General features: G+C 42.3%; 1 protein-coding gene across 1 annotated transcript in view; it reads right to left on the reverse strand.

Moving 5' to 3' along the window:
• The window catches only part of LOC306831673 (transcription factor COE1-like), an 81204-nt gene that overhangs the window by 59617 nt on the left and 6224 nt on the right, over positions 1–15363 (reverse strand). The window contains exons 6-7 of the mRNA XM_079355876.1: positions 7886–7959; positions 3679–3747 (exon numbers count right to left, since the gene is read on the reverse strand). Coding sequence (XP_079212002.1) covers positions 3679–3747; positions 7886–7959 — 143 coding nt within the window. The remainder of the gene's footprint in view (positions 1–3678; positions 3748–7885; positions 7960–15363) is intronic.

Consider the following 15363-nt stretch of genomic DNA (forward strand, 5'->3'; position numbering starts at 1 on the left):
GCACAATGGAATGAGCTGTCAATCACAAACACACACTCTTTTCTGTTTCTCTCACCTGGCTGTGCAAACCATTAATGCAGTAGCCTGAAATGTGTTTGAGATTGTTAAAACGTCATCCACCCTGGGAGCATCGCTGTATGGCATTTATAGGGTCAACTTATTTTCCTAATTTGACGTTTTTACGGAAGAGAAGAACACGCTAAACGGGGAGAGCTCATCTGTTTACTCATCTGTGTACACTGTGAATATGTCCGATAACACGTGGGATTGACATGAAGGCGATAAAGTGTCACCATAGTGTGGAACTCTGTTGCTTTCTCCACCATCTGGGTTTAGTTGTAGACGTTACACTGTGACTTCTGCAGCATCCTTTTCACCTTCTGTCTGGCCTTCTGAGAGCCCACCTGTACCTCCCGTCTGACAGGAAGAATATTCCACTGTGGGTTTCATGTGTAAAAGGGCAAACTTTTACACATGAACAAAAAATGCAAAGGGGTATACTGTCCCTTCAGTATTGTGGAAATGTTCAGGAGTGCATTGATAAATGGGCCTCATTTGGTGCATTCTTAAAAATACTGTACAATAAGTCACATTACATTGCACATTTGAAGTGTTTAACTGCTTGATTCTTGGAAATGAACATTTCCCGTGATTATTCTGTTGTGTCAGTTTTTTTTTTCCTGCAGCTGTCTCGGTTGGTGACGCAAAGAGGAAATCCTACCATAGACCAGAGCGTCTTATTTAACAACGCTTAGTGTGACCTTCGCGGGGTACAAAGCAGTGACCTTCAGAGGATGCAGTCTATGAATTGAGCCACAGCTTATGTCATTGATTCAAAGCGCTTTGGTGCAGGTGCTTCAAACATACAATGGGAGACAAAACTGTAGTGAGAAGAGCCTGACACCTCACCGACTTCAGTCAAACTGACTTCTTCCACCTGTTATTTACTACTATTGCAACGCACTGAATTAACACTAGTGAGGTGAGGTACTTTATGAATAAATAAATAAATAAATAAATACCACTTTGGTAAAATAATTATTTATAGAAGGCTACATGGCTGCCCTAAAACAGAGATAATAACATCTGACCAGACTCGCTTTGTTCCAGTCCAGTCATTGTTCTCCTTTTCTGTTTTATTGCACACAAGAGACTCAGCAAAACAGCAAAAGTTATTAACTTTGTCTCTCAAACTGAGGTTTGTATCAAATTGATCTTACTAAGAACCGAACAAACTAAGTCACCATAGGAACAGAGGGCATCGTAATCCCTGTAGAAACTTTAGCTTGGCTTCAACGGCTCAGTGCGACGTTAGCTAGGTGCTAATGCCTCATCTACATTTATTGATATTTATGGGAATCATCATTTAGAAAACGTTTGATTGAAAAATGGATGGCTACATACTGTATGTGATTTGAGTTGGAAAAATGTTGTCTGTCGACAAGCAGATTACAGCTCTTGTGTTTCCTCTCTTTCTCTCTAGATGTTCGGCCTGACTGCAGAGCTCCAGATGTTAAACTGAGAGGAGGGGGCTACAGGAAGTATCCCACGGTATCCACGGTAACCTTGACATTCCATCCTGACCAAGTTCGCTGACATCTCCCACAATTCACCCTGCTCCTCTCCTCGAGCCATAAAAACACACACATACACACTTATAGTCCCCAAACATTAATGCTCCAAACAGTCTGCCTACTCACTTATGAGTAGGCCTTATATCTTTGATTCTGTTTACGTCTTACAGACAGCACATATTTTCCCAGTGGCCCAACACAAGCTGAAACTACCCATCCACTCACACATCCAGACATGCACAGATACACAAACACCTTCCAGGCAAATGTATAACGGGTGTAAGCTGAGATAGCCGACAAAACCAGAAGACCGTTCCTGTGGTGTAAAGATGCTAACATTTCCTGTGTACGCATGCACGCACGCACACACACACACGCACACACACACCTACACACACACACACACACACACACACACGCACACACACACGCACGCACGCACGCACGCACGCACACACACCACTTAAAAAATGATTGCTGTGGAGTTAAAACCTTGTACCAAAATAATTTTTAAGAACTTTGTCTGTTTTCTTTTGTTGAGTTTAACTTTAAATATAAAAGAGGAAATTACTTTTCTGCTGTGATTCAGTGGCAAAGTCAGGCATATTTCAACTGAAGGGTTCCCGACTCCCGACTCCTGCTGTCACATGTCAAAGTGTCAGTGCACAAGTCATTGAACTCTAAATTGTTCACTCGCGGTGTAAGAACTCAAAAAAGGAATTGTCGTGTTGGGCAGGTGGACACTTAGCAGCCTCTGGCATCAGTGTGTGAATGTGGTGTGAATGGGTGAACGGTACGTGGAGTGTGAAAGTGCTTGGAGTGGACTAGAGCCAAATTCCATTAGCCATTTCTCTAAGCTGAAATTGGGCCATTTGTTTTTATATAAAGTACGATTTTACATTTGGTACGTAAGGAGCTCCAATAACTTCCACCCAAACTGTGTTATCACTGAAGTTATTTAAAGAAAACACACAATCATAGCAACCTTTCATCTGACAGTAACTTACACCTTCAAAAATACAAGTCAAGACATCGTCTGATAAAAGTCCAAATCAGGCTACGTCCATTTCCATCAAACGTTATTGGATCCTTTTGGACTGGGACTCAAAGTGCTTCTTTTTTTACCTTCCTTTGGTAACAACTAAAGAATGATTACCGGGCTCTCTCATTATATGGTGACAGTGATAGTGATAAGAATCAGCTCTCCTTCACTTCGTCAATGGAGGCCCTGGGAGTTTTTCTTCCAAACACTCACACAGACTTTCACACAGGAAAACCTGCAAACAAAGGGTTAAAACAATTGCCAAAGAGAAATCAGATTGAAATGAGGATGGATCTCATTTCAGTGTGTCACTTTTTTCTTTGCTCATGACCCATTTTTCTGTGCTGCTGCTGCTGCAGGGATACAGAAAGGGAGAAAGGAGGAGGAGGAGGAGGAGGAGGAGGTAAGGGAGGGATAACTTCAGTCCTCCTCATCTATAGAGAGACAGGCAGACAGAGAGGTGGAAGAAAGAAAGAACCAGAGAGACAGACATGCAGGTGGGAAAAAAAAAAAAAAGTAGCAGCAGAAACGACAGACATCTTCTGCTAGCAAACACCTCTGTAGTTTGTGATACATAGCGGACACACACACGCTCATCTGAGCAACGTTTGTTCACTCACGTCTGTACACGATCTGACTTCCACATGTGTCGGAATCTTACAGTTTTGCCGGTGCAAAAAAAGAGAAGCTGATGTGCCTTTATGCAACCCCGGCATAGGCCAATGATTACATCGCTACAATTGATCAATCAATCAGTCCTGTACTTCACCGGCTCAGTACCACCAATGAGTTATTGCTGTTTCAGTCAAATATTCGGTCTCACTCTGTCTTCCATCAAAAGCCGTCACTTCTATCTGGGCTTCTATTTCAGGAGCGACAGCTGATCATCAAAACACCCAAACATCATACGCAGCCATTCAAACAGGTCAACTCGTTCAGTTAATGTGTGTGTGTGTGTGTGTGTGTGTGTGTGTGTGTGTGTGTGTGTGTGTGTGTGTGTGTGTGTGTGTGTGTGTGTGCGTGTGTAAAAGAGAGAGAATGACGGAGAGGGAGAGGCAGTACCTGTCGATGATAACAGGGTCTGAAGGTGTCTCATTACGGTTTCCGCAGCTCTTCTTGTCACAGCATCGACTGCAGGAAGAGGAGACAGTACAGAAGAAGGAGAAGAAGTTGGAGTGAAACACACACTCAGACTTACAGTACATTACACAGGAGTTTTACAATGGGAGTGTTTCAGCATTAATACGGAACGTCTCCAATGTTTTCAACACCAAATGCACAGAGGAAAAAAGGATCAAATGCGTTTAAAGCAGGCCGAACAGGGAAGTCTTCGGCTTGTCGGTTTGCAGGTCCACACTGAGAAGCGCAGAGAAAAAGAGACGTAGCCTACATGAGGTGAAGCAGGATGTGTTAGAAAGGACGCTTTGAGTGGGGTGGACGAAGACTTCTGATTCGAATGAGCTTTCCTATCTCGCTGAAAAAAGGATGTTCATAATTTGCACTACAGCACTTTACGCTCCTGTCGCACTGCACTGCTCGTCGTGGCAAACTATTTTATCCGGGCAAGGTGTGAACAGATACACATTTACACATTTCTCCACTTTCACTTTTACCCGGCGTAAAGTGCACCTTCAATCCAAAGCATCCCTCGCAGATGCTCCAAAGATGTTTTCCCTTTCCTCGTACCAATACCAATACCTGAAACTGTTCGCCTGTCAATACTTCCCTTTTAAGACCGGACTGTGACACCCCTCTGATTGTGTACTCTCCTGTCATTTTGCATTGTTTTGTCACAACTCTCAAATGTTGCGCTAACGCAGAGTTCTAGCTAAATTTTTCCCTCACCAAAAGGTTTCTGTTTTCTGTCATCGTATGAAATCAGCTCTTCCCCACAGCTCTAAAAATAAAGTTTCCAAGGAAAGGAAATAAATCTATGACGGCAGAAGAGTGCCACTGCATGTGCGCACTTGTTTGGAGTAGGAAGACGAATTGATTCATGGTGAAACCGGTTGATGTATCACAAACATATATTATGTTATCATGTGATTTAAGATATACTGGAGGTACAACTCTTTACCGAATTCATGATGATGATACACTGGGAGAAAAGTAGAAAACGAGGGTCATTCATTATAAAGAGACAAATGTGAAGGGGCTCGAAAAATGATACGCAACATGCTACGATAACGCAGCAGCCTGCTGTTTGTCTCCACTGTCCTTCTTACAGACAACACTACATGCCTGGAACTGTTGTTGTTTGAAATCTGCAGCAACACGTTTTATGGTCCTCTGCGGGCTCACTTATCGATTATTTTGGAGTGCAGACTTGCCATGCATCACTTTTGGAGCACTATGAGAAAACTTCCAGTCAATCCTAATTGTGCTGATGAACAGGTGAGATGAATGGTGGAGGAGGATTGAAGGGGCCTGAGGCAGACAGGAGGAGTGGGTGGGACGCACACAAACACACACACACACACAAGAAAGAAAGAAAAAAAAAAGCGTTGGCATGTTGCGCCGCAATTCACACATCTGTAGAACGAAACTGTCAAAGCTTTCCTGCGTTCATCAATTATGAATAAAGGTGTAAGCAGGAGGAGAGTGAAAGGGTGAGCGTGGGAGGGAAAGCTAAAACAAGAGGGGGAGAAAGAGGAGGTTTTGGGTGGGAAGAAGAGGAAGGGGAGAAGTCTCAGGTTTCTCAGCGTCACAGATGGCAGAGGTGGAAAGAAAGAAGCTGATACGTTACACCTCACACATTGTCTCGACTATCTAACTGCTCGCTCTCGACTCTCTGTCACATCCTGTCTGCAGCTCTATGAACTGGGTCACTTTGTGGGACCATCACAGCACCAGCGATAGGTCTGAGAGGTGGACGGGAGATAAAGGGGTGAGGGGGGGTTAGAAGATGAGGAGCAGAGATTAAGGGGAGGAAGAGGAGAAGGAGAGTGAGAGGAGTGGTTATAAATGGAGGGGGAAGGGGGAGGAAAAAAAACGAGGGGGCAGGATGGGGTAATGTAGCACTTATTGCTATGGATCCCGGTGATCTAATCATGTGCTCAGACACACCCCTCCTCCTACCATACACACACCACACACACAGCCTGCACACACACACACACACACACTGTGAAACAATAGAGTCACAACGGCATGAACCGAACAGAGCATTTTCACTTGTTCTAACTGTGAAAGATTCACTTCTTTTTAACGCTGTATTAGAGACATTTCTGTTCATGTTGCCCTTATTCGTGGAACTTATGTAAGTGGGACTGTGAGGAGTCCTCAAGTCGTGGAAAAAAATGCCCTTTATTAGATAAGTCGAGATAGAATTATTGTCCTAATGATTATCTTAACACCGTGGAGAAAAGGATGTGAATTTTAAAGAAGAGTTAACTGCAAGTTGAATATTTGCCTACGTTTCTCATGTGCAGCTTTTAACCACTTTAAAACACTGCTGGCCTGCCACATGTTTTCACAACACTGACCTTTAACTCAAACTATTTTGGTATATTTATGGAGAGTCCATATATATATATATATATATATATATATATATATATATAGTCTGTAATGAAATTAAATGTCCTTATAATGTATGCACAGAAATCTGAAATACTTCAAAACATGATGACAAAGCATTGAGGTTTTTCTTTCTTTTTTTTTATACCATCTTAACATTAAACATGAAGCTCCAATAGAACTGGAATAAGATGATACAGAAACCCCAAAGAAAAAGTGATTATAAATCCAAATTTTGAACCTAAACATCTTTGCAGGTAAAAGTGGAAAACTGTTTGTGAGAAACAGAACTGTATCAATTTAACCAACCAGTGGGGTTTAAAGTAAGATTTATAAACGTCGGGCAATTTACGAGAGTGGAACTTCTCACGTTTTGGTGGCAGACCTCCAAACAGGTTTTCGTCGCAGGTCTGTGTTCCGGCAGATTGGCTGCGAGCATATGGCTAATAGCAGCACTGTGACAATGAGCCACACTGATTAATGGACGCCCTGCGCTCTTTGTGCGTGTGCTACATGTATGTGTGTTGTGTGTGAGGCCCCCCTGCAGAATCAGCATGTGAGAACATGAGGAAACGGCCGTAACTCTGACCTCAGCTGCTGCTCCAGACGAGCAACGTTTTCAATGTCGTACTGTCTGCAAATGTTGAAACACTGGAGCCTTTTCTACAGCAGAAGTTCAGGTATTTAGTACATTTAATGCAAACAGTGTATTATTGTCCATGCCCTGCATGATAAACAGTAATATCTTACCATAGATTTAGGATTTATTTAGAAATTCCCCGTAAATCTCATCAGAATTTTAATGTGTTCTCTATAAAGCTCTTCAGGAGGAGGAATATTATTCAGCAGCATATATAGAATAAAGTATTAGTGTTCCTGGTTTCACTGCTAAAGTCCCTGCTTGTGCATATAGATGAACCCCAATTTATATTGTAACACTTAAAGTTGTTCAGTGACAAGGTCAGGGAATAAGCACAACTTAATTCATGTGCTAAATTTGAATTTTTATAACTGCGGAGTGCACGAGGGAGCGTGCATAGGCATACTCCTTTGTGTCTAATGTGTTTGCGTGGGTGTGTGTGGTTTGTGTATGTGTGTGTGTGAAAGAGACCCTGCCTATATTTTATAGTCAGATTGTGCAGAAAAGCCCATTTGTTAGCTATGAAACAACAGGAGGGTTCAGATTGACTAATGAGTTTCTCTGTGTCCTAATTAACCAGGCGTCTCACACTTACTACACACACAAGCTAACATACTGAGGATGCATCCACACACACACATACACACACACACACACACACACACACACGCGCGCACACGCACACACACACACACACACACACACACACACACACACACACACACTGTGTTTTCCATTGTATAGGATAGGTTGGTAAAATGCCTCTATAAATAGAGCGCTTTCATCCAACCTACTTCCAGTAAGAAATTCATCTTTAGATTATAATTAAAGCGACGACTTTGATAGCTGTAAAACTCGTCTTCCTCAACCCATACGGATACACGTGTGTGCAACTGGGTGTGTATGTGTGTGGGGAGGTTAATGAGAGTGACAAAATAAGAATTGTATTGAGTACAGAGGTGATTTGGTGAGAAACTTTTTGCAAGTAAGCTGCAGGCAAAAAAAAAAAGAAGAAGAAGAAGAGGAGAAGACGGAGTGATTGTTTAGAGACGGTGAGAAGAATAAAATAGAGCAGTAGGAAGAAATAGATTTGATGAACTCATTCTTTACCTGCACATGATCTCGTGTGTGAGTAGCACTCTGCACATCTCGGGGTTCTTGTCTTGGCCTTCATAAACGATGGCCTGTGAAGGTAGACAGCAGAGAAAACACATTATAATATTTCAGAGAGCACACAGGAGTAAAAACAGCGCTTAATTCCAGCAAATAGCCTCGTCCAGTTTTTATAGATAAGTATGCTTTTAAGTGTGCTCCTTCCTAACGGATAATAGATTCAGGTTACAAAAAACTTACATACATCAAAGTATTGCAACCTTTTTTCCACAATTGCAATATGGATTTGTCCGACACTTCACACTGATACAGTAACTGGATAAGGAATTCCTTTTATTCCCCTTAAATTCATGTAATCACAAAGAACTCCGAGCCTGTAGATGTCGCTGTAAGCTAGTGGGCTGGCTGCTTGAAACAAAGTAGTAATACATTATTTTTTCTAGTTGTACAGCAGTCTCTCTCCAAGTTTTGTTTGTTGCGCTCTTCGTGCTGCCACGTGCACCACCCTCCGTCAGACACACAAAGTCCAAATGAACAGGTCGGCTAATACAGACATTTTATAAAATCCTTTTGGTGTCTCATTAAGATGCACAAGTTACATCACTGTGTTCTCGGGACCAACACAGGACACAGAACAGACAGCAACACATTTTTTATTTAGTCCCGACCTGCAGAATATTTGTTGTGAGCTCTACAGTACTGCACAATGACTGACGTAGTGAGTCAGTCAAGTGAGTAAAAAACTGCGGCCAGGAGCTGTGCTGATAAAGACCCCACACTTTATGAGTAATAATTGAAATAGAATAGGTTACAATAGGCTATCCTATTTTTGGGTAATCCTCTGTAAACAGTGTTTAAAATAAGTGAGCATGTAGTCAATGGCTCTTTATCTACCAGCATTGTGTGCAGGCTGGGCATTAACAACAAGAAAGTTGACAATTGTGGGTGCACAGAGCTTATATTTTGGTTGCCATGGTATTGAAACAGGATTTAATACATGGTTTGTATAAGTATCGTGCTGTGGGTTTAATCATCCTTTGTTATAATACATTCAAATTAAATCTTGACACAAATGGTTCTGACTTGATCACAGCAAGCTGTAATTGCAAAGTATCATGCGATACGTCTCGTGTCATTTCCCATGCTTATTGTGAGGTTGTCGCCAATAACAAGCCCGACGTTGTAAAACTTTGACAAAAAAAGGACTATATTGTAAATAGGATGAGCAATGGCACAGAGAAATACGTTTCATCAGGCTCTGACAACAGAGAGAAAACTTAAAACGTAAGTCGAATCAATCGTCAAACAGCAGAGCATTCAAAATCTTCAACCAGTCAAACCTTTCTGATAAATGACAGTCATGTTCTGCATTGTTGCACATGTGCAGAAAACTTATTTGCATGTTTTCAAACCACTGCACTCCACAGCTGAGAGGAAATGACTGCAGTTATTTCAGCAGTGCTCTGTCGGAAAACAAAGTTTTCAGCCGTGTTGTCAGCCGTGTTAGGTCTTCAGTTTGTTTCTCCTTCAGGTCTTCAGTTTGTTTCTCCTATTTGAGTTTTTGAGCGTTTATTTGATTCCATCCTGTCATAAAGCATCGCAGGCAGAAAATCCATGTCGAGAGTTACCATGTCAACAGCACACGACGAGACTTCATCTGCTCAAAGGTTCCTGTTCTATACTCTGAAAGCGGTAGCCATGTTTTCTGCTTCATCATCTTATCTAGACGTCCTGGTTCGAAGGCTCGGAATAAAGCAAAAGCAGAGCCACAAACTGTTTCGCCATCTATCAATCTATACACCTGCCCTGCTCTCTTTGGTCTATTCCAGTCTGTTTGATCTGACGATCCAAATGGCGGAAAGTCTCGCTGAGTGTCAAGCTCACTTTTCCTTAAGGAGCAGGGAAAACATTTCTCTGTCCTCTCTCATCGTCATCAGCTGGGGTTCAGACTACCACCATGCCAACACCAGTTTGTAAATAAAAGTCTGTAACTGTTAACAGGGTGAAGGCATGCAAAGGATGCAACAAAACTGAGGTGACTAATGAATAAACCTGACCTGGGCCAAGCGGCGCAAGAACCATTGGTGTCAACTCAGCCTCTGATTTGTTCAAAGAAAACTAGCTTGGAGTTCTGCAGCGCTAACAGCGAGCAGTTACTCCCTGAGAGCACTGATACAATAATGGTTTAGTTTGAAGCATTTCATGCTAACAGCTAGTTTTCTCATGACCCTCTGTGTTTTCTGGAATTGGAGCCCCCCACTTGTCTCAGGGCCTGGGGCCCTTGTCTGTTATCATTTTCCATGCATGGGCGTATATTCAAATTGAAAAACCTCTGCAGGAAATATATCGACACCTGAGCCTGGAGCCTGCAGGGGGCCAGGACTCCAAGTTTGTGCGTGCTCAGTCGAACGTGAAATATAATACAAAAATAATGCAACTTCAAAGCAGAGAGTGCGGCTACAGGTAGACAGAGCCCGATCTTTCAAAGAGGATGTACAAAGTGCCAAATGTAATGGTAAAGTAGGATGTGTGCTGGGAGCCAACAGGGAGGCACATTTTTCCTTTGGAGAGCAAAACTAGACAAATATCATAAGTGAAAATATTTCAGTGCAGCCAAAGCAAAGAAGCTCCTGTTAACACAGCACTGACGATCGTCCAACAGACACAACATTTTTCGCTAATCTCTCTCTAATTTATTAATGTTATAAATAAATGGCTTCATGAAAGCCAGTCGGAGTGTGGGAACAGCGGAAAAAAATATTGTAATGAAGAATAACAGGTCTGTCTGTGTTTGAGCTGCTCATGAGAAGAAAGTCAGACATCTTCCTCTGAACTTTCCTCGCTGGACAATCGTGCATCAATGCCATCTCAGCTGCCCTCGTCCTCACTCCTTTTTTTTGCACTTTTGTTCTCTCTCTCTCTCTCTCTCTCTCTCTCTCTCTCCCTCTCTCTCTCTCTTGCCTGCTCAGGGCAAGGTGAGTGCATTTATCTTTCTGTAACAGAATCAGGTTCTGGACCTGAGCGTCCCTCCAAAACTCAAAAACAGGTCAGTGAATTGAAAGTTTTTTGTTTGTTTGTTTGTTCAGGTCTCTGCAACAGACATTTGGTGAAACAAAACAAAAAGTGTTCAGATTCATAGTTCTGATATAATGACCGACTCAACCCACACACACATTCACTCTTTCAATCAGCCATGAAAAGTGACGGTTTGGTTTTGCTGTAAACAATATGTTCTCATACCAACATTGAGATGTCGTTAGCGCAGACTGCGGTACTGCATAAACTTTAGCGTGATGACAAATGATGAGTAAATACTTCAGATTAAAAACCAAACCACCAGAATCTGACAGTCTTTTCCTTGATTTAGTCCTGTTTGAAATTCAAGGGTTCCTATTTCAACATCATGACTGCTAAAAAACAAAAAAACACGTCAACCGAAAAAAAGGCGGTTAACCTCAGAATAATTACTCTAAACTGATCTCTTCGGTTTTAAATATTACTCAGATTTCTTAGTAATTGAGAAATCTGCAGCCACACAAAGAGTAATGTGAAAATATTTCCACCATCGCCTGAGACAGGATCCTGCCTGAGTAACTTCCTCTACCATCCAGGCCTATGTTTGTCTCTGCTTCTCCTTCACACTGTCAACTCTCCTGCTCTGCTCTTATCTTCCATCTGCTTCTTCCCTCCTCTGTCTCCTCCCTCGCTCCTCCTCACCAGGTCTTTCATGCAGCAACTCCGCCACTCGCTCCTCCACCTTTGAAGTAGCGTGACATGCGCGGCGTGTAAACAAGAACCGTTAAGCGAGGGAACACACTTCCTCCTGTGTTAGTGTCAGGTCGACGAGTTAAGCAAATGATCCAACGGGGGGGTGCTGCACTGACAGACGCTTTATTCTGCGGGACAGAGTCGTGATAAACCACTCGCACTTAAACTGCCTCAGAAGACTACAGGAGGCGCTCTCTTCCTCCTTCGCCTCCTACGTTCAACTCAAATACAGCGGCCGTCTCAAAACAGAAACACGCCGACAGGTAGAAACACAGAAGTAGCAGAATGTCAGACAGAGGAGGCAGCTTTAGGTACCAAACGTCAGCGTAGGCAGAAGAATCACAGTCGCAGCTGTGAAATAAATAGTCAGTCAGATATGAGTTTAAGACCCAGTTATATGTTCAACTAAATACACAAATAGAAAAGGAGACAGAGAAAGGGAAATGATGATCATCTGAAATTAACAGAATTAGAATCGTGTTAATGACCCAGGAAGGTTTTCCAGTGCAGCACTGAGTGTGTAAACAGAACAACACAAGTTTCACATGTCCTTTTTCCTCCTTACCTCAGCCTATCATAGGAGATCATAGGACTTTGGGGGATCATCTTTCTGAGGAGAACAAGGTAAACTGTTGTTGTGACAGTGTTTAAACATACAGTAGAATATTCCCCAGTGCGTTCTGCCCTCAGTCTCTAACTTTAAAACTTCACAACCTTTGAGATGGTGGCAATTTCCTAACATCCGGACTTTGAAGAGTCCTTGATCTGAGTGCGGCCTTCGTGACAGCCGAGGCTCCATCGGAATCACTGACACACCCGTGCACTGCTTTAAATCCTATCTTGTCGAACTCAGTTCATTTAAGTCAGAACCTAATCCCAGCAATTCCCAGTCACGACCGGTGTTTCTCAGGGTTCTGTCCTGGGCCCCCTTTTGTTCATCTATCTCCTTCCTCTTGACCATTTTTTTCCCATAAAATTAACATCCAGTTCCATTGCTACGCAGATGCCTCCGAGCTCTTCCTGTCCACCAAACCCACCTCCTCCCTCCTGCCTACTTCCCTTTCTGGTTCTCTACAGGAAATCAAATCCTGGTTCTCCTGCCACTTTCTGAAATAGAAAAAGTTACACAGCCGAGGTTTTCCTCATTGGCACCAAATCCAGTTACAAGAGCGTCATTCTTGACAGCACACTATCATTCCAAGCTCTAATCCATAATGTCCCTTTGTCTGATTATATCCATCTACATAACATTAATCACCAACAACCGCCCCTCATAGCCAACAGTACAGTTCTCGTTCACACCCTGGTTACATCTAGCTTTGACCACTGCAACTCCCTTCTCTTTGGTTTCCCTCTCAAGACAATCCACAAACTAACAATGAAAGACTGTAGTAACTATAGTTGTGCAATAATTTACAATACAATGTTATCCTGATACAAGCATTTGCAATAAACTCAACACTCAACACTACTCTGATCAGATTAAGCGATAGCTACTGTAGCTATCAGCAAACCAAAGTTCAATTGGTGCAGATTTAGTGATTTGAAAATGTTATTTGAGTTTATTTTAAATTAGGAAGTGAAAGAAGTAAAATTGCTGTTTAAAGCACAACTGCAACAAGAACAATCTTTGAGTTACAGCTAGTATAAACACTTATTTTACACACTTCATATCGTTACCACAAAATTAAACAGTGTTATCTATCAAACATTACTCATTATCCTGTGCTGTTCTAGTCGTGGTATGAGATAAATTAAAGCATATTGTGTTATTATTTGCTCTTTTATCCTCCATGTTTAGACAGCCGTAGTAGCAGAGCAACATATGCGTAAGGCTTTCTTTTTGCATACACTTGTATTACTAAGAATGTTTATTTAATAGCATCAGGTTTTGTTACTTCCAGATCAGATAAATGATGTTCTGGTTACACTCCAGTTTCATACAGGCCTCTTTTCCACCCCCCAAAAACTCTTCATAAAAAACATCCATGCATGTGAAGCTTGTGTTGATTGAATGTTAAATGTCAGTCAATTTCATTACATTTAATATCAAAGCCTCATGTTTTTTTTCTTCTCGATGTTGAAGATGCTCTATCGAATAATGCAGTTTTGTATTTTGAAAAAAAAAAAAAAGTACCATTCTCATATTCAGCTAAATGGCATTCAGCAGCCTCTCATCATATTGAATATAATTTTATGGAAATGTTTTTTTTAAATGTAATATTCAATGAACACTGACACAAACTTGTAGAAAGAGAAGAGGAGACTGGACCAGTGAGTGAGTGTCTATGTTTGGAAAGAGAAAGTAACCATGACATCAGCTACTAAGCAAACCACACGGCTGTTTTGGTTTGGCCACCTGTTACTGTTCCAGCCTTTCACCACTGGGAGTAACATATTCACACACACACACACCATACACAGATTATTGCTCCATAATAAACAGTGCTTCGGTGCCTGTGCATATACATCAGCAGCAGATACCTGTACTGTATCACGTTCACATTATGTCTACCTCTCACCCAATATCTCTCTCACACACCTACTAAGCCAACTGCTACACACACAATCAGAGACCAGCACAAACTCACACAGGAAGATGTCCACATGCAGCACACACCTGTGCATATCATCTGTTGGAAACAGGACTGTCTCTTTTAAAAAATGAAATCCTCTGTAGGATGAAGAGTGAACAGAGATTTAATTTTATTTAGACAACCATTAGTGTGTGTGTGTGTGTGTGTGTGTGTGTGTGTGTGTGTGTGAGTTCAAATCTGAATCTATTTTTTTTCTCTTGAACTACTGCAAGGTCCAAATTATTCCATGTGCATGTGTGTGTTTAGCTGGCTGTCACCCACCATGGCTAAACAGTGTTACTAGTGAACAGTGTGGTCCCTTAGGCCAGCCAAACACACACAAACACACACACACACACACACACACATACGCAGCATGTGGTACCGCATGGTAGCAGAAATGCGAGACTCTATCCGGGCCTGCAGTCACATTAGCACATATTCATAGCATGGCTTCTTGGCTCCTCAAACTATCATATACACACAGACCAGACACACACACAAACCAGACACACACAACAGTGACTCACACAAGATAGAAAACTCTCTGTTTGTTGTGCAAAAGCGGTTCAAAATCAGCCCTCACGCTCAACTATTTACCTGAGAAACATAAAGCACAATCACTAAACGTGTTTGTCTTCAGTCTGTTCCTCCATCTCTCTCTCTCTCTCTTTCACTATCTCTCTCCCATGAAGCTTCATATCAACAATAACACAAAAAAATTAACGGAAAAATTGGATCTGATCAGAAAACGCTTGCTGCTCGGCAGACCAAATCCCAGAGGTGCCGTTATATCTTTTCCACTTGCTTGTGAGAGCAGTAGCAGCGTTGTGCCCCTGTTCCTCGCTGCCTCCTCGCTCTAATCACAGCGAGAGAAGAAGTGAGAACGCCTGGAGCCATGCGCTGTGTGTGCATGTGTGCCCCCACCCACCCACACATGCATACATAGACACACATCATAGACACCCACCCACAGGATCACACCCACACAGCACACATAAATGTTTGTGTGTGAAAGTACATGCAGAGAGAGGAAGGCGGCAGAGTACAGGCGGATCAGTGGAGCAGCTCATTGTCAGGGAGGTAACAGGAGAGGTGACAAACCTCTGTATGAGAAAGGGAGAGATTGTG

Source organism: Symphodus melops, assembly GCF_947650265.1.
Source record: "Symphodus melops genome assembly, chromosome: 11".
In the NCBI taxonomy this organism is placed as follows: Eukaryota; Metazoa; Chordata; class Actinopteri; order Labriformes; family Labridae; genus Symphodus; species Symphodus melops.